General features: G+C 45.9%; 1 protein-coding gene across 8 annotated transcripts; it reads right to left on the reverse strand.

The window, feature by feature from the left end:
• Nucleotides 1-5,963: 5,963 nt before the first annotated feature.
• SLC25A38 (solute carrier family 25 member 38) lies at nt 5,964-20,884 on the reverse strand. 8 transcript variants are annotated; one of them, XM_017849630.1, is made up of 9 exons: nt 20,417-20,510; nt 15,678-15,781; nt 14,700-14,727; nt 14,473-14,594; nt 13,477-13,561; nt 12,367-12,546; nt 11,965-12,133; nt 9,409-9,575; nt 7,745-7,941 (listed from the first exon to the last, which is right to left on the reverse strand). In XM_017849630.1, exons 3-9 carry the CDS (start codon nt 14,712-14,714, stop codon nt 7,792-7,794), a joined length of 888 nt encoding a protein of 295 aa, XP_017705119.1. In that variant the 5' UTR covers nt 14,715-14,727; nt 15,678-15,781; nt 20,417-20,510; the 3' UTR covers nt 7,745-7,791. The 8 variants fall into 8 exon arrangements, with proteins under 8 accessions (XP_017705115.1, XP_017705119.1, XP_017705118.1 ...); XM_017849629.1 differs by lacking the exon at nt 20,417-20,510 and adding an exon at nt 16,279-17,526; XM_017849627.1 differs by lacking the exon at nt 20,417-20,510 and adding an exon at nt 16,279-17,526 and having other exon boundaries at nt 15,678-15,877.
• Nucleotides 20,885-21,441: the final 557 nt, after the last annotated feature.

The raw sequence follows: 21,441 nt of genomic DNA on the forward strand, positions 1-21,441 counted from the left end.
TGCACCCGGCCTAGGGTATTTCTTGACTACCTAAGCTAATGGCTCCCGGGAGCAGAGAAGGAGAACGTAGAAGCTAGTTCTATCTAGAGGCTGTTGCATTGAGGCAGCTTTTTTTGGAGGGAGTGGTGACAAGAGCTGAAATTTAAGACACAGTGGATTGTTAAATTTTTTTTTTTTTTTTTTTTTTGAGACAGAGTTGCTATCTCCCAGGCTGGAGTGCAGTGGTGCAATTGTGACTCACTGCAGCCTCTGCCTTCCAGATTCAAGCAATTCTTGTGCCTCAGCTACCCAAATACTTGGGACTACAGGCGCACACCACTACATCTGGCTAAGTTTTTGTAATTTTAGTAAAGACAGAGCTTTGCCATGTTGGCCAGGCTGGTCTTGAACGCCTGACCTCAAGTATCTCACCCTCCTTGGCCTCCCCAAGTGCTGGGATTATAGGTGTGAGCCACCGTGCCCTGCTGGTTGTTAAATTTATTTATTTATTTTTTGAAGACAATCTCCCTCTGGAGTGCAATGGCGCCATCTCAGCTCACTGCAACCTCCACCTCCCAGGTTCAAGTGATTCTCCTGCCTCAACCTCCCAAGTAGCTGGAATTACAGGTGCGTGCCACCATGCCTGGCTAATTTTTGTATTTTTAGTAGAGATGGGTTTTCACCATGTTGGTCAAGCTGGTCTCGAACTCCTGACCTTGTGATCCGCCCACCTCAGCCTCCCAAAGTGCTGGGATTACAGGCATGACCCACCACGCCCAGCCTGGTTGTTACATTTAATATCAACAATAAGTTAGAAGGCCTGGCATGGTGGTGCACACCTGTAATCCCAGCACTGTGGGAGGCTGAGGTGGGCAGATCCCTTGAGCCCAGGCGTTCGAGACTAGCCTGGGCAAGATGGTAAAACCCTGTCTGTACTAAAAATACAAAAATATTAGCTGGGTGTGGTAATGCATGCCTGTAGTCCCAGCTACTTGGGAGGCTGAGGTGGGAGGACTGCTTGAGCCTGGGAGGTAGAGGCTTCAGTGGGCTGAGATTGTGCCACTGTACTCCAGCCTGTGGAATAGAGTGAGACCTTGTCTCAAAAAAAAAAACAAAAAAACCAAAAAGTTATAAATGCACACTGCTCAACCAGAAGTATATGGAAGAGGCATAAGGCATAACCCTGGTGAGCAGGTTTCAGTTTTGCAACCTCCCAGAGTCACTGCTGGGTTCCCTGTCTTGATTGGGCCCTCAGAACTGACTCACTCTAACCTCAGTTTGCCTCAAAATTATTTATCCTTTCTAACTGCTGGTTAAAGAAATTTCAGCCTCTCCTCATTTCTCTTGGGAGGAAGCAACTGAATGAAGTGAATCGAACGTTTCATTTGCATTCACATTTGCTAAGTGAGAAACCCTTATGTGCCTTTTTAGACTTTCCATCGCTTAGAATCTATAGCTCTGGTCTTTCCTTTGCCTCAGAAATTGGATAGACCTACATGTAATCAAGCCATCCAAGGTAGCATCCGGTTTACAGAACATGTGTGAAACGGAGAAATGAGCTAAAACCATCAGAAAACAAATTCAGAAAATGGGACATTTTACAGGATACTGGGGCTGAGAAAGCGTTACCTGAAAGACTGGCCCTTTGATACACCTAGAGAGACCTTAGACACTGCTTCAGAATCAAGGTTCCTCTAACTTTGTCTTGTTCCCCCATCCCCTCAGTCCCTACAAAGACAATGTAGAACAACAAAAGTGGGGAGAATGGTGGTGTCCTGGAATAGTTTTTGGTTTTTTTTGTTTTCTTTTTTTTGAGACAGGGCCTTGCTCTGTCACCTGGGCTGGAGTGAGCCTGATCACGGATCACTGCAGCCTTCACTTTCAGGGCTTAAGTGATTCTCCTGCCTCAGCCTTCTGAGTAGCTGGGACTGCAGATGTGCCTCACCACACCTGGCTGATTTTTTGATTTTTCCATAGAGACAGAGTTTGACTATGTTGCCTAGGCTGGTCTCAAATTACTGGGCTCAAGCGATCTATCAGCCTTGGCTTTCCAAAGCGCTGGACCTACAGGCATGAGCCATTGTGCCCAGCGTAGAGATTTTTAAAACCAACTGCCAGCAAAGTGTGGTGGCTCATATCTGTAATATCAACCCTTTGGGAAGCTGAGGCTGGAGGATCACTTGAGGCTAGGAGTTTGAGACCAGTCTGGGCAACATTGCGAGATCTTGTCTCTGCACAAAAATTTTAAAAAATTGCCTGGGTGTGGTGGCGTGCACCTGTAGTCCCAGCTACTTGGGAGGCTGAGGTGGGAGGATTGCTTGAGCCTAGAAGTTCAAGGTTGCAGTGAACCATGATCATACCACTGCACTGCATCCTGGGTGACAGAGCAAGACCCTGTCTCTAAAACATAAATAAATAAAAGACCAAATGCCTTGTATGGACCTTGTTTGAATTCTAATTGAAATAAACCAACTGTAAAAAATCATTTTTGAAACAGTCTGGGAAATGTGAATATGGATGACATGCAAAAAATGTGTTAAACTTTTCCAGGTGGGGTAGTGACATTGTACCTATGCTAAAAAAAAGTCCATAATTTTTAGAGATGCATACTGAAGTATGCAAGGGTGAAATGATGTGATGTCTGGGATCTATCTGTAAAAGCTTCATAAAAGAAAAAGGAGGCCAGGCGCGGTGGCTCACGTCTATAATCCCAGCACTTTGGGAAGCCAAGGCAGGCGGATCATGAGGTCAGGAGATCAAGACCATCCTGGTTAACATGGTGAAACCCCATCTCTACTGAAAACACAAAAACTTAGCCAGGCATGGTGGCGGGCGCCTGTAGTCCCAGCTACTCGGGAGGCTGAGGAAGAGAATGGCATGAACCCAGGAGTCGGAGCTTGCAGTGAGCCGAGATCACGCCACCACACTCCAGCAGCCTGGGCGATAGAGCGAGACTCTGTCTCAAAAAAGAAAAAAGAAAAAAAAAATGAAGAAGGAGTGGCAGGGGCAGGGGACAGAGTTTGGGGAGAGAAGCAAGTGTGACAAAATCTTGGCAATTGCTCCATCTGAGCGATATGAATGAAGGGCTAGTAGACCATTGGCTCCTCCTATTGTGGTGGCTTGAACGATTTCATAATCATGTATTCTTAGAAAGCGAATGTAATATAGCTTGAAACCTTTGCTTCTGTGTCTTCTTTTGGCTCTAGCCCCACACTGCCTTATCTTTAGTCACCATATGACTATTTTCCTCCCACAGAGCCCCACCTCTAATGTGCTTTAAGTCTAAGGCAGCCAAGAAGGAACCATTAAAACAAAAAAAAAAAGGCAATGGGCAATGTTTCCAAAGCCAGCTAACGCTCACTAGCCAATTCCTTTCCAAGCTTTAATAGTGAGACTGTGAGAGAGGAAACAACAGGCTACTTGCCACAGGACTCAGGATTCACAAAGACAAATTTTCTACCTCATGTTTAGAGAAAACTAGATGATTTCTCCTGATTTTATCATATTTGTTTGCTCCCCTAAAAAACAAATGAAGAAAATATGAGGGGAATCTGGTGGCGGAAATTCACCTGCCAATGTAAGGCCAGGAAATTCGCACTGGTAAGAAGCCCATCTCTCTCGGCCTTATCTCTGTCCCTCCTCACTCGCATTAGGTTCCCTGCACTCAGGATGAGAGTCAAACGAGGCTGAGGAGGCAAGGGACATGGAACACCTGCTCTATAGTCTAAGTTCTTAGGAAGCAGCCACTCCATCCAACTGTCCTCCCTTCTCTCCTTTCCCATCCTGACCTCTCCCCTGCTTCCCACAGCACGAGGCCTCACAACACACAGGTCACAGCATTGGAGGCTTGTGTGCCACTGTAAGCTTAGGACCCTGCTTCATCCTTTCCCATACCCCTACCAAAATTACTATTTTAAATATGGTGTTTTAACCTAAAACCTAAAGTATAAACTGATTTTAACTTATACATCAACTTAATCTGTGTTATGGGTTGAATCGTGTCCCCCCCAAAAATATATTGGGCGTTCTAACCCCTAATACCTGCAAATGTGACCCTATTTGGAAATATGGTCTAACAGATGTAATCAAATTAAAATGAAGTCATACTGGATTAGGATGAGTCCTAAGCCAATACCTACTGTCCTTAAGAGAGAAATTTGGACATAGAAACATACACAAGGGAAAAGGCATGTGAAGACAGAGGCAGAGATTGGAGTGATGTATTACAAGCCAAGGAATGCCAGCCACCACTAGAAGGTGCAACAGGCAAAGCATGACTCCCCTTGAGCCTTCAGAGGTGCAATGCTGCTGACACCTTGATTTCAGACTTCTGGCCTCCAGATTGAGAGTTATAAACCATTCAGACTGTGGCAATTTGTTGTGGCTGTCCTATGAAGCTAATACCACATTTCAGAAACATTTATTCATTAACCCTCACCACCACCTGAGGAGGCAGTAAACATTACTAACCCTGTTTCCGGCTGGGGGCACTGGCTCACACCTGTAATCCCAGCACTTTGGGAGGCTGAGGTGGGTGGATCACTTGAGGTCAGGAGTTCAAGACCAGCCTGGCCAGCATGGTGAAACCCCGTCTCTACTAAAAATACAAAAAATTAACCCAGCATGGTGGCGCATGCCTGTAGTCCCAGCTACTCGGAAGGCTTAGGTGAGAGAATTGCTTGAACCCAGGGGCAGAGGTTGCAGTCAACTGAGATTGCACCATTGCACTCCAGCCTGGGCAACAGAATGACACTTTGTTCCCCACCCCATAAAAAACCCCCAACAAACTAACCCCATTTCCTAGGCAATTTCAGTGCCATGCCTAAATAGTGGAGAGCAAACAGCTTTCAACCTGGGCTGCATGGATTAGAGCCCAAATTCTTAACCACAAGACTAAATATCCCCCCAACTTCTGCTTGTTGTATAAAGTGATGGCTGTTTCCTGTTTTTTTTTCCCCCCCGATACGGAGTCTCATTCTGTCATCCAGACTGGAGGGCAGTGGCGTGATCTGCAACCTGCGTCTCCTAGGTTCAAGTGATTCTCCTGCCTCAGCCTCCTGAGTAGCTGGGATTACAGGTGTGCCCCACAATGCCCAGCTAATTTTTGCATTTTTAGTAGAGATGGGGTTTTGCTGTTTTGGCCAGGCTGATCTTGAACTCCTGGCCTCAAGTAATCTGCCTGCCTCAGCCTCCCAAAATGTTGGAATTATAGGCAGGAGCCACTGTGCTTGGCCATCTTTCCTGAATTTTAAAGAAAAGATTTGAGTACACAGTAAGAATAGCTATAAAAGAGATAGTAACAAGTGTTGACAAGGATGTGGAGAAACTGGAACTCTCATATACTGTGGCTAAATGGAAAATGGTATAGTCACTTTGTCATCCAGGTGACAAGGTCTCACTCTGTCATCCAGCCTGGAGTACAGTGGCATGATTTCAGCTCACTGCAACCTCTGCCTCCTGGGTTCAAGTGATTCTCATGCCTCAGCCTCCTAAGTAGCTGGGATTACAGGCACATGCCACCACATCCAGCTAATTTTTGTATTTTTAGTAGAGACGAGATTTCACCATGTTGGCCAGGCTGGTCTTAAACTCCTGACCTCATGTGATCCACCCGCTTTCGCCTCCCAAAGCGCTGGGGTTACAGGCTTGAGCCACCACGCGCGGCCTACAGGCTGCTTTTGTATGAAGTATCCAGAAAAGGCAAATTTATGAAGACAGAAGGCCTATTAGTGGCAGCCTGAGGCTGGGAATGAGGATTAATTACAAATGGCATGAGAGATCTGTTTGGGGAATAAAAATGTTCTTAAACTGATTTATAGTAGTGGTTGCATCATTCAGTAAAGCTGTTTTTTTCTTAAAAGAAATTAGGTTTTAGGGACCTACACAGGTCAAGAACCAGCTACCCTAGAACTATATTATTTTAGAAAAGGGTTTGGTCCATTTTTACAAGGCACAGGTAAAGAAAAAAGAACTGTGACAACACCTTTTAGGTTTTCCAAACAGCTTTCAATGATAAAGTTCAATAAATCAAGTAAAACACTTTAATTGCAGGAAAAAAAAAATGCCAGAATTTAGAGGTAAAACAGTACAGGGGCCAAGACCAAAAAATTTTATTTGGACATTCAGAGGCTAGAAAGCCACTGTCCCGTTCTCCAGAGCCTCTGAGAAGTTGATTAAGAACCAATTAAAGAAGGGCATCTGTTCCTCTCATCCTACCATCACCTCAGTCATTCTGTGACCTGGTGACAGTGACTCCTCTCCTCACATCCAATCTTCCCTGGCTGGAGCTCCTCAGGCCTGGCAGGCAGCTTACAGCTTCTCTGGCTTTGCGATTCCTTGCCCAAGAACATACCCAAGGACACACTGTGGTGTAGGTGCAGGGCTGAAGCGCAGCCACCTGCCAGAGCTCTCCTGGGAAAATGCCTTTCCAAGTAGCCTCTCAGGGTATGCAAAGCTCTCTCCTAACACCCCAGTGTGCTCTATATATTGGTGACTCCTCTTTTGGAGATTCTGAAGGCTCAAATCAGGTTCATATATTTTCTCCTTAAAGGGATTACCGAAGGCAAAGGCAACACAATTTCTGCCTGGCTTTCCAGGTAGGACTTCATCTTACTGCAGAATAGTAAGCAGCAGCAGCAGCCCTTGGCAGAAACCAAGCAGGGCAATAGATTTCACCCTTTCCCAGTCCTCTCTTGGTCAGGACTTCAGGCCCATCTTGGCCATCATCTCTTCATACACCGTCCACGCCATTGCTGCCATTAGAGTTCTGCGGAGGGCTCGGGGGATGCCACCTTGGAAGAAGCCACGTAGTCCATAGTCCTATGGTGAAAATAAATGTCAAAACTCTGGAAGTGAAGTAGCAATACAATTAATTATCCACTTGGTATCAGAGTGAGGGTCTCTGTTACTCCATGTTTAAGACTTAGTTTCTAAACTTTATGCCCAAAGTAAGAATAATGGGTCCAAGAACACAACCAAAGAACTTAAAAGTTTTTTTTTTTTTTTTTTTTTTGAGATGAAGTCTTGCTCTGTTGCCCAGGCTGGAGTGCAGTGGAGTGATCTCAGCTCACTGCAACCTCTGTCTCCTGGGTTCAAGCGATTCTTCTACCTCAGCCTTCCGAGTAGCTGGGACTATAGGTGCCTGCCACCAAGCCCGGCTAATTTTTGTATTTTTAGTTGAGATGGGGTTTTCACCATATTGGTAAGGCTGTTCTCAAACTCCTGACCTTGTGATCTGCCCACCTCAACCTCCCAAAGTGCTGAGATTACAGGCGTGCGCTACCGCACCTGGCCAAAAGCCTTTTTTTTTTTTTTTTGGAGTTGCTGGGCTTACCTTTATAGGCCTGCTCTAGGGGAATTTCTTAGCTGAAAATCTTTATGCAGGGCTGCTGTGTCCTTGTGCAGTTTGTATACTGTACAGAAGCACTAAGCCCCAAGTAGAAAATGAAATCCAGGCAGAAACCTGCTTGCCAAGCCCTGGATCCTGGATCCAGGCTGAAGGAAAAGGTGCCTTCTTGTCATTTGTCTGTCAGGAGGGAATATCTTTTTGTAATTCACTGTATGCTCTTGGTGGCCCTGTCTTCANCACCAAGCCCGGCTAATTTTGTATTTTAGTTGAGATGGGGTTTTCACCATATTGGTAAGGCTGTTCTCAAACTCCTGACCTTGTGATCTGCCCACCTCAACCTCCCAAAGTGCTGAGATTACAGGCGTGCGCTACCGCACCTGGCCAAAAGCCTTTTTTTTTTTTTTTGGAGTTGCTGGGCTTACCTTTATAGGCCTGCTCTAGGGGAATTTCTTAGCTGAAAATCTTTATGCAGGGCTGCTGTGTCCTTGTGCAGTTTGTATACTGTACAGAAGCACTAAGCCCCAAGTAGAAAATGAAATCCAGGCAGAAACCTGCTTGCCAAGCCCTGGATCCTGGATCCAGGCTGAAGGAAAAGGTGCCTTCTTGTCATTTGTCTGTCAGGAGGGAATATCTTTTTGTAATTCACTGTATGCTCTTGGTGGCCCTGTCTTCATATGAATTAAAGACAAAATCCCCCTTCCTCCTCCCTCATGATTTGAAATTTCACATAAAATATTATTTTAAAACTGTTATGATTTTAGATATAGAGATAAGAACACAAATTAACGTTTACCTTTAGCAAGAATATCTGCTTTGTGATAACAACACATGTTCTAAAAGAGCCAACCCAGTGGCTTATGGATAGTATACAGCTACTGTAATTTTTTTTCTTTTAATTTAAATAAGAGTTTCCTTACATTGCCCATGCTGGTTTTGAACTCCTAGGCTCAAGGGATCCTTCTGCTTCAGCCTCCCAAAATGCTGGGATTACCAGCATGAGCCACCGTACCCAGCCTCTACCATACTTTTTATCTTCAATAATACCATTCGTCCATTTATATTAGAGCAAACTTGTTAAACCCACAGCCCACAAGCCGCATGTGGCCCAGGACAGCTTGGAATGCAGCCCAACACAAATTCGTAAACTTTCTTAAAACATTGTAAGATTTTTTTGGTGACATTTTTTCTTTAGCTCATTAGTTATCATTAGTGTTGGTGTATTTTATGTGTGGCCCAAGACAATTCTTCTTCCAATGTGGCCCGGGGAAGTCAAAGGACTGGACACCTGTATATTAGAGCAAACTGCTAGAATAAAACAATGTGTGTGTGTGGTTTTTTTTTCCCTCTGACTAAATAGTACTTTACCCTAGGTACCCTAGGTCCTCAATTAGAGTAATAATTTCACCCTGATTTCCTGATTCAGTAAGTCTGGGGTAGAGTTCAGCAATCTGCAATGTTTAACAAATGTCACAGGTGTTCCTAATGTAAATGTCTCTGCCCCTCAATAAAACATGTTTTGTGGTTCTCAACCTTAAAACATATATATTAAAATCACTGGGAAACATTAAAAAAAGAAAAAAAATATGCTGGGGTTTCATGCCCCTAGGCATTCTGATATAGCTGGCCTAGATTTTAACCTGGACATGGGGATTTTTTAAAGCTCTCTAGGCAATTGTTTTGTTTTTTTTTTTTTTTTTTTTTTTGAGACGGAGTCTCGCTCTGTCACCCAGGCTGGAGTGCAGTGGCCGAATCTCAGCTCACTGCAAGCTCCGCCTCCCAGGTTTATGCCATTCTCCTGCCTCAGCCTCCCGAGTAGCTGGGACTACAGGCACCCGCCACCTCGCCCGGCTAGCTTTTGTATTTTTTAGTAGAGACAGGGTTTCACCGTGTTAGCCAGGATGGTCTCTATCTCCTGACCTCGTGATCCACCCGTCTCGGCCTCCCAAAGTGCTGGGATTACAGGCTTGGGCCACCGCGCCCGGCTCTCTAGGCAATTTTAATGTGAGTGAAGGGTAAGAACTACTGCTCTAGAAAAAGATCCTTAACCACCACAAGAACCAGTACCTATTCTGTAGTCTTACTTTGAAAATAAGTGTCACTGCTTGACCAATCCATTGAAACTTCAGTGGGTAAAGCTGCATATGAGTTTTGATAACATCTGCAGGTTGAGTTACCAGTGAGGCCAGAATACCAGCAAATATCCCACAGCTGAAATTTGTAATAGGAATAAGGGTTGCATCCACCTGGTCTGAAATAGAACAAAGGTAACATGTGGTTATGGATCCTACATTAATCAGATAAAGGTCAGTGCAAGTTGCCCATTAATTCTTCCCCAAACCAAGAAAGGTCTGGATTCAAATAAGGCTACAAATTCAAAATTTAAAGGTGCAACTAGTAAATTCATGTAGATGGAATGATAGAGTTAGAAAAGCACCTTTTTTAAACCACCATCACAATAATTGACTCAGGCAAGAATCACTGACTGATTTTAAAACGTGGGAAAAAGGATGTTTATACAGATTCAAAGTTATCTTCCCACAAAGATACTTAGACATTACAATGGGAAAAACAGGTGACTTTTCCGGGAAGATACCTGTCAGTATCTTATCCAAGTGATAAAGTATTACTATCACTCATAATATGTCAAATTGATGTTATGACCCTCCCGATATAAGGCAATGAGGATACATCACTTATGTGGTCCTCTTGCTAAAAATCTAATCATGAAGAAACTGCAGATAAACCCACAATGAGGTATGTAACTGTCCTATATTCTTGAAAATAAAACACAGGATTACTACAAAGTACATTACTGGGACAATTAGAGAAATCAGAATACGGACTGTAGGTTAAAGAACTGGGCCACATGCCTGTAATCCCAACACTTTGGGAGGCCAAGGCGGGAGGATCACTTGAGCCCGGGAGTTCAAGACCAGCCTGGGCAACATGGTGCAACCCAGTCTCTACTAAAAATACAAAATTAGCCAGGCATGGTGGCGTGCACCTGTAATCCCAGGTACTCCAGAGGCTGAGGCACAAGAATCACTTGAACCAGGGAGGAGATTGCAGTGAACCAAGATCACATTGCTGCACTCTAGCCTGAGTGACAGGGCAAGACTCTGTCTCAAAAAAAAAAAAAAAAAAAAAAAAATATCTACGTTAAACTTCTGAGTTTCCTAAGATGGTTATATGAAAAGATGTCCTTATTCATAGGAAATAGACACTGCAGACACTGCAGTACTCAAAAGTAAAAGGGCACCACGTTTCCAACTTACCCTCAAAGAGCAGGAAAAAAATATGTACATTGTACTATTCTTGTGGCTTTTTTGCAAGTTTATTTCCAAATACCAGATCGATTTTTTTTTTTTATATGGAGTCTCGCTTTGTCACCCAGGCTGGGGTGCTGGAGTGCAGTGGTGTGATCTCAGCTCACTGCAACCTCCACCTCCCAGGCTCAAGTGATTCTAGTGCCTCAGCCTCCAAGCAGCTGGCATTACAGGCATGTGCCACCCATGCCCAGCTAATTTTTGTATTTTTAGTAGAGACTGGGTTTTGCCATGTTGGCCAGGCTGGTCTCGAACTCTTGACCTCAAAAGATCTGCCCACCTCGGCCTCCCAAAGTGCTGAGATTACAGGTGTGAGCCATCGCACCAGACCTCAGAAATGTTTACACTTGATCTTAGCCAAAAGGCTGAGAAGTGATGGGCCTCAGAAATTTTTGAAGATGGATTGAGAAGTTAAAAATTACCCATCTATGCTTCCTTGTCACCTTAATTTTCTGTCACAAAATAAGGCTGTGACCTGCAGGGTTACACCTTCTGGTGCCTGGGTAGAAGCAGCAAATCTCCCAAGGCACTCCAGCTGTAGCTGGTCACCACGTCATGATGGCGGGCATTCTGGCATTCCTAATTAAAGGACCTTGGTTGCAATTCCTTGCTCAAATTATCCATAGACACTTTATTGCATGCAGGTTCATTCTATGGATGTGTTTCTAGCAATACCTTGTTCTACTTGGGTTGACGTTTACTGCCCACCAATTTAGTCCATGTCTAGCCCAACCTGAGCTAACTGGTGGGGTGAGGTGGGCCTCCCCCAGTGACTGCAGTTTGGCACCTTCATCTCCACCTAAATGGAGGGCTCAAAACTATGTTAACTGGGAACACAGCAAGGGAGATGAAAATATTATTTTTCTTCAGACTCCTAACTTACTACTGTTTCCCAGACTTTAACAAGAATCACATCAAGTGCTTCTTGAAAAATACAGATTCGGAGGTTGTACCCCAAGGTTTCTCATCTAAGAGGCCTTGGATGGGACCCAGCAATCTTAAGATCAAATATGGGAAGTACTGTTGCAGAAACTCTGCAAAGCATGCTTTATTTCCCTCCCACCCACCCTATCTTCACTCCCCCAAATTATAGTGGTGTAAATACTGTTTGCCTTAATATGATGTAAACTCCAAAGGGCAGGGATCAAGTTTGTTACATCCACCTTTGCATCCCAGTTCCTGACACAATCATGATATGGCTCAGTTCCTAACACTCTGCTAAGAGAAACATATAGTCTCATATCCCAGAGAAAACAGTGAGGATCTGATAGCTCAAGGATAGCTCTTCCCCACATCTTGCTTTATCCCTACCATGGGGCACTATGTTTTTGGTCTGGTTGTAAAACATCAGGTAGATTCCTGAAAAGGGCGCATCTCGAAGGAGAGTTGCTGTCAGGCCACTGAAGAGGCCCCGGTGCCCCTCGCTGCGATAGATGCTCCTCAGGGCAGCGTAGATACTCTCATAGCCATATTTCCCACTCTGCAAAGAGAGCACAGAACCAGTGACTCGCATGGAGGTGCTCCATTTGAGCACTGAACAAGCAGACTGCAGGTTATGGGGCATTACCGTGGGCTCTAATTCACATATGGCTTGGCTGACCACATCAGAGTCTATGTTAGATTACGAATTAGGAGTTGACATCGGTGGTCACTCCCCAGGAGCCCAGTAGCTAAGCTGAACTATCCTGAGGCCCTAAAGCAGTCCGAACTTACCTCATAGCGCGTCTTGATTACCGTGATAGGTGACATACAGACCCCTGCAACAGAGCGAGACCCCACCCCCAGCATGATCGACTCCAGGGCGGTTGGGGGATGGCCTCGCAAGAAATACTGCTTCAAAGAGTAGAGGGTGCCAAAGTAGATTCCAACGCCAGGGACACATCTCACAATGGACTGCAGAGAAGGTCAGAAAGAAAAGAAAATCAAAGACCAAACACTTTAAGTATTGTCTTAGCTGGGTTTTCCCAAAAGACCCCAAGATGATTCGCATGTAAATACTCTGTTTAAGGTGTGGAAGGAACACCAATAGGGAAGTGGGGGACGTAAGACAGGAGAGAAGGCAGTCAATAAAGGATGTTATAAAACCAATTACTTCTATGGGCAACTTAATCTCACTGGGGAACTCTGGGAACCAGTGTAGAACACACCTCAGAGTTATTCCTCCAACTGAGCGGGGAGGGACATGGGATTTTAAACACCAACTCTCATCTTTCAGTGGTTGAGGACTCCGTGGGTTTGGAAATACACACTGCTTTGGGTTAGGAAATCAATATCACTTCTGTGGTCTCCTTGCTAAAAATGTAGAACTAAATCTAATCACAAAGAAACTGCAAAGAAACTCACAGTGAGTTATATAACTCTTGAAAACAAAACACAAAATTATTCTGAAGTACATTACTGGGATAATAGAGAAATCAGTATATGGATTTCTGATTTGGGTTTGGGCTGGGCACTAATTCCTTGGTGTGGGTCCCTAAGGCCAGAAAAAGCCTTTGAGCAAAGAAATGCTGGTGTGGAGGTACCATCCCACTTTTACTGAAGTGATTAGGGCAAGGGCATTCTGACAGGTGGGACATTAGGTACCTCTGCTGTAGAGACTATGCTGCACTAATAAATCACATCTAAGCATAATGTGCAGATGCAACATATCCCTGAGCCTTCAAACAGAAGTTAGTGGTAGTATGAGAGATGGGTAGGAAGACCACATAGGTACTCCCACCACTTCTGACTCTCACATATCCTTAAGAGCTGGTAAGGTGGATGAGAAATGGCTGGTTATCAAGGAGTGGGTACAAGAGAACCTAGACCCAGATGGCAGCTTACAGGGGACATCCCTCTCCAAAGGCCCAAAAGACTCTCCGTGCGAACCACCTTCAAGAGTACAGCCAACATCCCAACACGTCTAGACCTGAAAGCAGACAAAATGGAGACAGGAAGGAAAAAAATCACTCAGATCACTTCCTCATAAAACAATTTCCCACTCAAAGACTTCCTTTATAGATTCATTTTTAGGACACTTAACAATCTCTACAATGCACCTTGGAGATACTCTATGTGTTCATAGGTTGGCACACACATATTTGCTTGTCCATTTATACTGAAAGGAGTGGGATTACCTCCTTTTTTTATGTACATTTTGCATACTTCCCACAGCACAGAACTCAATATCCGGGCACAAAACAGACAATACAGGCTGGGTGCAGTGGCTCATGCCTGTAATCTCAGCACTTTGGAAGGCTGAAGTGGGCAGATCACTCAAGGCCAGAAGTTTGAGACCAGCCTGGCCAACATGGCGAAACCCCATCTCTACCAAAAATATAAAAATTAGCTGGGTATGGTGGTGAGGACCTGCAATCCCAGCTACTTGGGAGACTGAGGCAGGAGAATCACTTGAACCTGGGTGGTAGAGGTTGCAGTGAGCCGAGATCGCACCACTGTACTCTAACCTGGGCAACAGAGCGAGACTCTGCCTCAAAAAACAAACAAAAACAAAAACAGATAATACTGATGTTATTTCCAGAAAATCCCCTGCTACTCTAATGCCAGGCAATACAGTTATAACACAATAACACAAGCTAACACAATAAAGTGTAAATGTCACTGAGGCAGATTCCAGGAAGCTGCTCAGGAAAGAATCCCATTTACTTAAAAAGAAATGTCAAATATAAAAACAATTCAGAGAACATATATGAAAGTTGGGCATGGCCTGTGTTTCTCTCTGAACATCAAACAGAATGGAAGTTGACTTAACACAGTAAAGATATTCCTGTGTCTGAAAAGTTGCTGAAATCAGTTCCCCCAATGAAATGCAGGGCCTACCCATGATCTGAGGGCTGCAGGGTTTGCAGGCGTGTTTTAAGGAGATCCAGAGGTTGGAAAAGGAGGGTAGAGCAGGTCCCACTGATGGAGCCACACAGGAAAGCCTTGATCACTGGATGTAACTGCAGGACAAGACAATATTGTGTCAGTAGTTCTGCCTGTGTGAGCCTCACCTTTCTCCACACCTGATCAGCGAATTCCTTTATAATGGTCTCTTAGAAACTTACCTGGTGGTGCTTCATGTTTTCTTCATATCTTGGAGAAGGGAAAAGTATAGCCAGAAATTTAAAATACTGGAATGTTGTTGAGGACACTGTAGGCTGCAAGAGGTATCTCTGGTCTTAGTATTGCTGATACACATATTGCTCAGTGGGAGCAAAACTATTTCCATGCCACTGACCGCTCTTCCCTATTTCTTCTGACTCAAAAAGTTACTGGTCATCTCCCTATCTTTGCAAAAGCAAAGTCAATTGAATGTAGTGCTTTCACTTTGAACTGATGATGTGCAGGCTCCCTTCGCTGTAAGACCTATAGGTATTTATAGGACCAAAGCAATTTATAGGACCAAGCCAAAGCAAATGAAACCTTAAGCTCAACCACTGTGTAAAATTAAGTGCCACTTCCTGTAGAACCTAGTATTTCCTTCATTTAAAACTTTCCCCTTCTCTTAAACCATCCAGCTCACTGGGCCCTACGCAGATCACACAGTCCTACAGACCAGTAGCCTCTCCTGGCTTTGCTGCCTCTCCTTCAACCCATGAATCATCATACACACTGGCTAATCTACAGACACCACCTGGAAGGGTGGAACTCCTTCAAAGACTAAATGCGTCTCCCTTAAGTGTGTTCCACAAGATGCATGTTCCAGGAGACGCAGCTTCCAGCACTGGCACTACCATTACAGGACAGCATCCTCTTTATAGACCCCTAGAACCCAGGAGTATCACAAATGACTGTGAAAAAGTACTTAAAATCCAACCAGTGACGTTCTTCCCCTTATTTCCCCTTCCCTAAAACAAATAAATAAATAAATAAATAAATAGCTATCTTCTCCAAAAATGCTTGGCAAATTCATCCCCAAAGACCTCTTCCTTTATTAAGTGGCATCTGCATAATTATTTTTAAACAAATGACACATTGTGGCCCTAAAACATTAAGATGAATATATATAAAGTTTCCATTATACACATCACATAACTACTTACCTGAAACTGAAATGTTTGTAATCTGAGGCATTTGCTTAACAGAGAAGAGAGTGCATCTCAAATTCCACCAAAGGAGCCAGTTATAACTGGAATTCCTCATAAGACTGTTGGAGGCAGAGGGTGGGGGGAACTAAGTCAGGTCACTAAAAACCGGAGTTTACAACCACGATCCAATAACTTCTGAAGTACCAAAGGGTAGTCTGATAAGACAACAGGTAGAACCAAGTAAGGTGTGCATATTTCAGCAAGTCTGTATCCACATCGACTCCCGCTCCCCAAGAGGTGCCCTGCTGTTCTGCCAACCAATATTCCTATGAGTTCTGTGTTTCTAGTCTTTCCCAAGACTTTGTGGCATTAATGAGCCCCGTTTCTTCACACACTGGGCCTCTTGCTCCCACTGGCATCTCCTCTTCTGCCAGGCAACAGGCTCCAAAGCGTCCATCTTTCCAGCCTGATGCTACACCATCTCCACTTGCTCTGTGCCAGTCCCTCCACCCGGTTTGCTATCCAGCTAAATCTCCTCCACTAACACAGCCTCTGAGGGCTCACCAAGCACCTGCTGTACCCCAGGACCCCATTCCTGTCTCTGTCCTTATCTTACTTGGCCTCTCTGGTACATGCCATATGGCTGAGTGCCTCTCCTCGCAGTTTCTGGTTTCTCTCTCCTTCTCCTCCTTGGCCTGCCCTTCACATAGGACTGCTCCTCTTATCTCCTTTCAGGGTAACTTCACCCATACCCAGGCTTCACACACATGCTGGTTACGCCCACATCACCAGCCCAGGTCAGCCTCTCCCCGGACTCTGCTAATGTCTCCTTGTTTTCCCTTAAATGGCCCACAGGCATCTCAAATTCAACATGTCCAAAATAGAAACCTGGTCAACAGTTCTTCATGCACTTGCCTCTTCTCCAGTCCACACTGGGATACTCCAGGAATCCAGGTTGGAAACCTCAGAGACACATAAAACTCACCATGCCTGCTGCTTCATGACCAAGTCCCACTGACCAAGCCCTCAGTCTTCCCAGTCTGGCCTCCACTGATCCATCCTAATGACCTCTGCAGCAGTCTCCAATCTCAACTATGCCAATCCACCCTCAACTCTACTCCCAGAGTAGCACTGGGCAAGGCATCTATAGACAGCACCTCAAAATCTCATAGCATCTTATGAGCTAGGTATTTTAAACTCGTTTTACAGATTAAACTGGAGCTCACAGAAGTTACAAATGTGTCCTATGTCACAGGAATTGAAGCCACTGGCCAGGACTTAAAGTTCATACTCTTTTCACCATACCACCCAGTCTAAAGTGAAAATCCAGGACACTTAGGCCACTCTGTGCATTCCACTATTCACCATCACTCCCTCCTTGCAATGCTCTCTTCCTTTGGCTTCAGAGATTAATACTGTCCTGGTTTTCCTCCCACTTCTCTGGCCTCTCCCTTAAATGAACCATACTTCCATGGCTCTTTATCTACTTCCAGGGGTCCCATTTCTACCCCCCTCCACACTCTCAACCTCTCACTGGAGCTTAGTCTCACACAGTCACTTACTCAGATGTCCCACGGCCACCTCAGATGACATTTCCAAACCTGAACTTATCTTTCTCCCACACCTCCAACCAGCTCCTCCTCCAAGGTGCCCTGTCCCAGTGAATGCCCTGCCATTTCTCGAGCCACCCAGCCAGAAACCTGAGCACCATCCTTGGACTTGGCCTCTCCACACTTGCTCACTCTACCTCCAAAACAGCTCTCAAATCCACCAATTCATTCCAGCTGAGAACCCTGTTATCTCCTGCCTTGGTGACTGCCATTACTTTTTTACCCATTTGTCATCTATATGACCCCTCTAATCCACTCTTTACCCTGCAGCCAGCGTCATCTTTTGTTTTATTATTTATTTACTTATTTAGAGACAAGGTCTTGCTCTGATGCTTAGGCTGGAGTGTAGTGGCACAATCATGGCTCACTGCCAACCATGACCTCTCAGGCTCAGTTGATCCTCCCACCTCAGCCTCATGAACAGCTGGGACGACAGGTGTGTGTCACCATGCCCAGCTAATTTTTTGTAGAGATGGGGTTTCGCTATGTTGCACAGGCTGGTCTCAAACTGCTGGACTCAAGCAATCTGCCCACCTCTGCCTCCCAAAGTGTTAGCATTACAGGTGTGAGTCACTGTGCCCAGCCTGAGTCAGCTTTTAATACTGCAAATTTGATCACACTGTTTTCAGGAATAAAACACTTCAATGAAAGATAATGTTTTGTGAAATCTGAAGTTACTAGCTTAAAAAACAAGACCAAAAAAAAAAAAAAAGATGGAATAAAAATACAAGTAATGACAAACGTATTAGTAGCTACAGAGTATCCCACAAATTTGTCATTAATACTCATTGAATTATAATTTTAAAAAGCCCAACCAAACCAACACCCTTTAATTGGTTCATATTCCTCTCAGGATAAAGTCCAAACTGCTGGTTGCGAGGCCTTTCATGTATCACAGGGCTCCTGCTTACTGTTTTGTTTTGGCCTATGTTCTCACCTTCCCACTAACACACTCTGCAGCCATACTGGAGGACTCCACCTTACTTTCACCTCTGAAAACTGACATGTAGTTATGTTCTAGCTCCCCTCTTGCTCCCCAACGCCCCCATGTCCAAGTTCAGTGCCTCTCCTTCGGGCTTCTGCAGCAGCACCTGCCCCCAGCTCCCTTATGACTGCGTGTCTAAGACAGAATGGTCACAACTCGTGCCTGTCTTCTTCATGGTGATATCTCAAGAACTGACCTTGGAGCCTGGTGCACAGTAGGTGTTCAGCAGTGACAACAGAATGAATCTTGCCACCTAACAGGAAACCTAAAGCTCTCCCTTTGAGCACAATCCCACAGGATAGGGCTCGGTGGGTCCTGCAAGGCTCATCCCAGGATAGGTTAATCTCCTCCACCTGTCTCCAGGCCTCTTGCTCCAGCAAGGCCATAGGAATGACCTGCAGTTACAGTTTCTGGGCAGTTCTCCTAGGGGCTGCTGCCGCAGTGCTCACACAGGTGGTGTGTGGAATTTGTTTTAAAACAAATTTGCTGCTGTTCTTCACCTTCCCACCCTTGATTGCAGGAAATATCTTCTTAACGTCTTTTATTTCACAGCACAGCGATTAGACATGTTACTGGCTCAAGTTATTGAGCCAAAAGTTATTGGCTCAATAACTTTTTTAGCTTTGTACTTTTCCAAGTCCACTAGCACAGAGCAGATGTTATTTATACTAGCAGTACAAATCAACCTCTAATAGGCAAAAACAAGACGACAACAACAAAAACCATTCCAACAGGTAATATTGAATGGTCTTAAGATTTTTGTCAATGGTGAATGGCACACATCCTTTGCGAGTGAACTTAATTTTCAAAAAGTAACTCAAGGCCAGGCGCGGTGGCTCACACTTGTAATCCCAGCACTTTGAGAGGCCGAGGCGGGAGGATCACTCGAGGTCAGGAGTTCAAGACCAGCCTGGCCAACATCACCCCCTCTCTACTAAAAATACAAAAATTAGCCAGGCGTGGTGGCTCACGCCTGTAATCCCAGCAACCTGGGAGACTGAGACAGGAGAAACGCTTGAACCTGGGAGTCAGAGGTTGCAGGTGAGCCGAGATGGAGTCACTGCACTCCAGCCTGGGCGACAGGGCAAGACTCCGTCTCAAAAAAAAAAAGAAAAAAAAAAACCTCAAAGATATTCAAGGCAACTAAAAAAGTAGTTTCTTTTTAAGGGGCGAAAGAAGAGGGCAAAAACAATAATACGCACACAAAGGAAATAAGTAGCACGTAAGAGTGCAAACTGGATCCACAAGCAATTTCTACTGCCCTGATAAAAGTATCCTAAGTCCAATTCACATCTGGAGGCGTGGGCTGGAGAGCCCTGAAAAAGATAAGCAGGTTTTCAAAGACGTCAACGTTAAGTCGCCACTACCGCCGTCTCCGCCTTTAAGGATTAAAAAAAAAAAAAAAAAAAAAAAAAAAAAGTCGCATTTTGCCCCTACCTCGGGCGCAAGTCCTCAGAGGGAGAGCCGCGGCTTCTGCCTGGGCCCCAGGCCTTCAGCGTCTAAGGCCGGGCTGCACCCCGACTCCACCCACCAGGCAACCACTCCGCCAGCCCCGCCTCCGCCTCCACCAATAGCGGCCCGGCGGCCCGGCCACGGCGACCAATCGAATGCCGGAGGAAGCGTGGGGTCGCCAGGTGACCACGCGCCGTCCTAACGGGCCGGAAAGTTGGCACTCAGAGGTGCCGCCACGCCTGGCCGGCAGGTATTAGCACCGCGGCCTGCGGGAGCACAGCGATACCGGGCAGCTTGCGGCGGCATCAACGGCTTCTCAGCTTCAGCGCTATTACCAGGCCTTGTGACCGTCCCAAATCTGCCCGGGTGCCCTCCCACCTCCGCCAGTCCTGGCAGACTACTCCCACCTTGTGGGGGCCGCGTGGGCACACTCCCCGGCACGCGTCCCGCCTAGGCCTCGGCAATTCCTCCCTCTACCGGGATATCAGCCCTGCAGCGCCTGCCTCCAGGGCTGGCCTGCAGCTCCTGGCCTCTCCTCACTCCCCGCCCCCTTCTCAATCCCGTTAGTCAAAACTCCTCTCCTGCCCCATCCTCAACCCTGAGCGCACCTTGGGGCGCGGAAAAGGGTCGCCGAGGCTTAGTAACGCCCCGAATTCTCCTGCCAGAGTGGCGGTTCGGACCCCTGCCCTTTCCCGCAGTGCCCTCACCATAAGCGTTTCCACCGTGTCTCCGACATCTTGGGGTTGCAGCAGCGACTGACGTGAGTTCTGAATCATTGGAGATGGGGCCCGTGAGTGCTCTGGGCCCAGGGTGCCGTCGACGGGAGCTTGGGCCCAGCCCTGGAGGCCTTGAAGAAGGCGAGTGGATGGCGCTAGCCCGGCGAAGCGCTTTAAGCCGAGGGCTCTCTTACGTCTGTGCCTGTAAGCACGCAGCCGCCGGGGTTTGGAGCCTGCTAGTCCAGGAGCTGGGGGCGCGGAACAATCCCGCGGCGGGAATTACGCGCCGCTCTTCACCGGCGCCGCAGACTCCGCGGCTCTGCTCTCCCGCCCATCTTGCCCCGCCGCAGGCTTCAGCACCGGAGGAGATGAGGTTCTGTGTAACCGGGGATGGAGGAAGCGCCGGACGAACTCTGTAGAAGAGGAGATTTCGCTTCCGGGTGGGACACTCGTCACGTGTGAGTGTTCTGAGTGCCACCTGGTGAAAACGCCCAGAACTGCAGGGTCCGCGCTTCCCTGAACCCAGAGCTTAATGGGGCGTCTGCGGGGAACTTTGCTTTTGCGTGGAACGTCTGAATGTATTTACAATCCAGACTTGGTCTGCCCAGTAAGGCAGCCACTAGCCAACGGGGGCTATTGATTTATTAATTGATACATTAATTTTAATTATTTTATGTTAAAAACCGAGGTAGTGTGGAATGCTTTCTCCTTAAACAGGCTTTTGTTTTGTTTTGTTTTGTTTTCAGGACCATATTTCCCTTTAAATGCTGAAAATTTAGTGTAGGAATTGATATGTACTGTATGCATAAACCACACGCTGGATATCTAAGACTGGTGAGGTAAAATCTCAATTTTTATATGTTGAAATGATATTTTGGATATATTGGGTTATATGAAATATATTATTAAAATTAACTTCAGGCAGGGGGCAGTGGCCCAGGCCTGTAATCTCAGCACTTTGTGAGGCCTAGTCTGGAGGACTGCTTGAGGGAGCCAAGGAGTTCGAGACCAGCATG

The sequence above is a fragment of the Rhinopithecus bieti genome, unplaced genomic scaffold (assembly GCF_001698545.2).
Source record: "Rhinopithecus bieti isolate Rb0 unplaced genomic scaffold, ASM169854v2 scaffold_33121, whole genome shotgun sequence".
Classification (NCBI taxonomy): domain Eukaryota; kingdom Metazoa; phylum Chordata; class Mammalia; order Primates; family Cercopithecidae; genus Rhinopithecus; species Rhinopithecus bieti.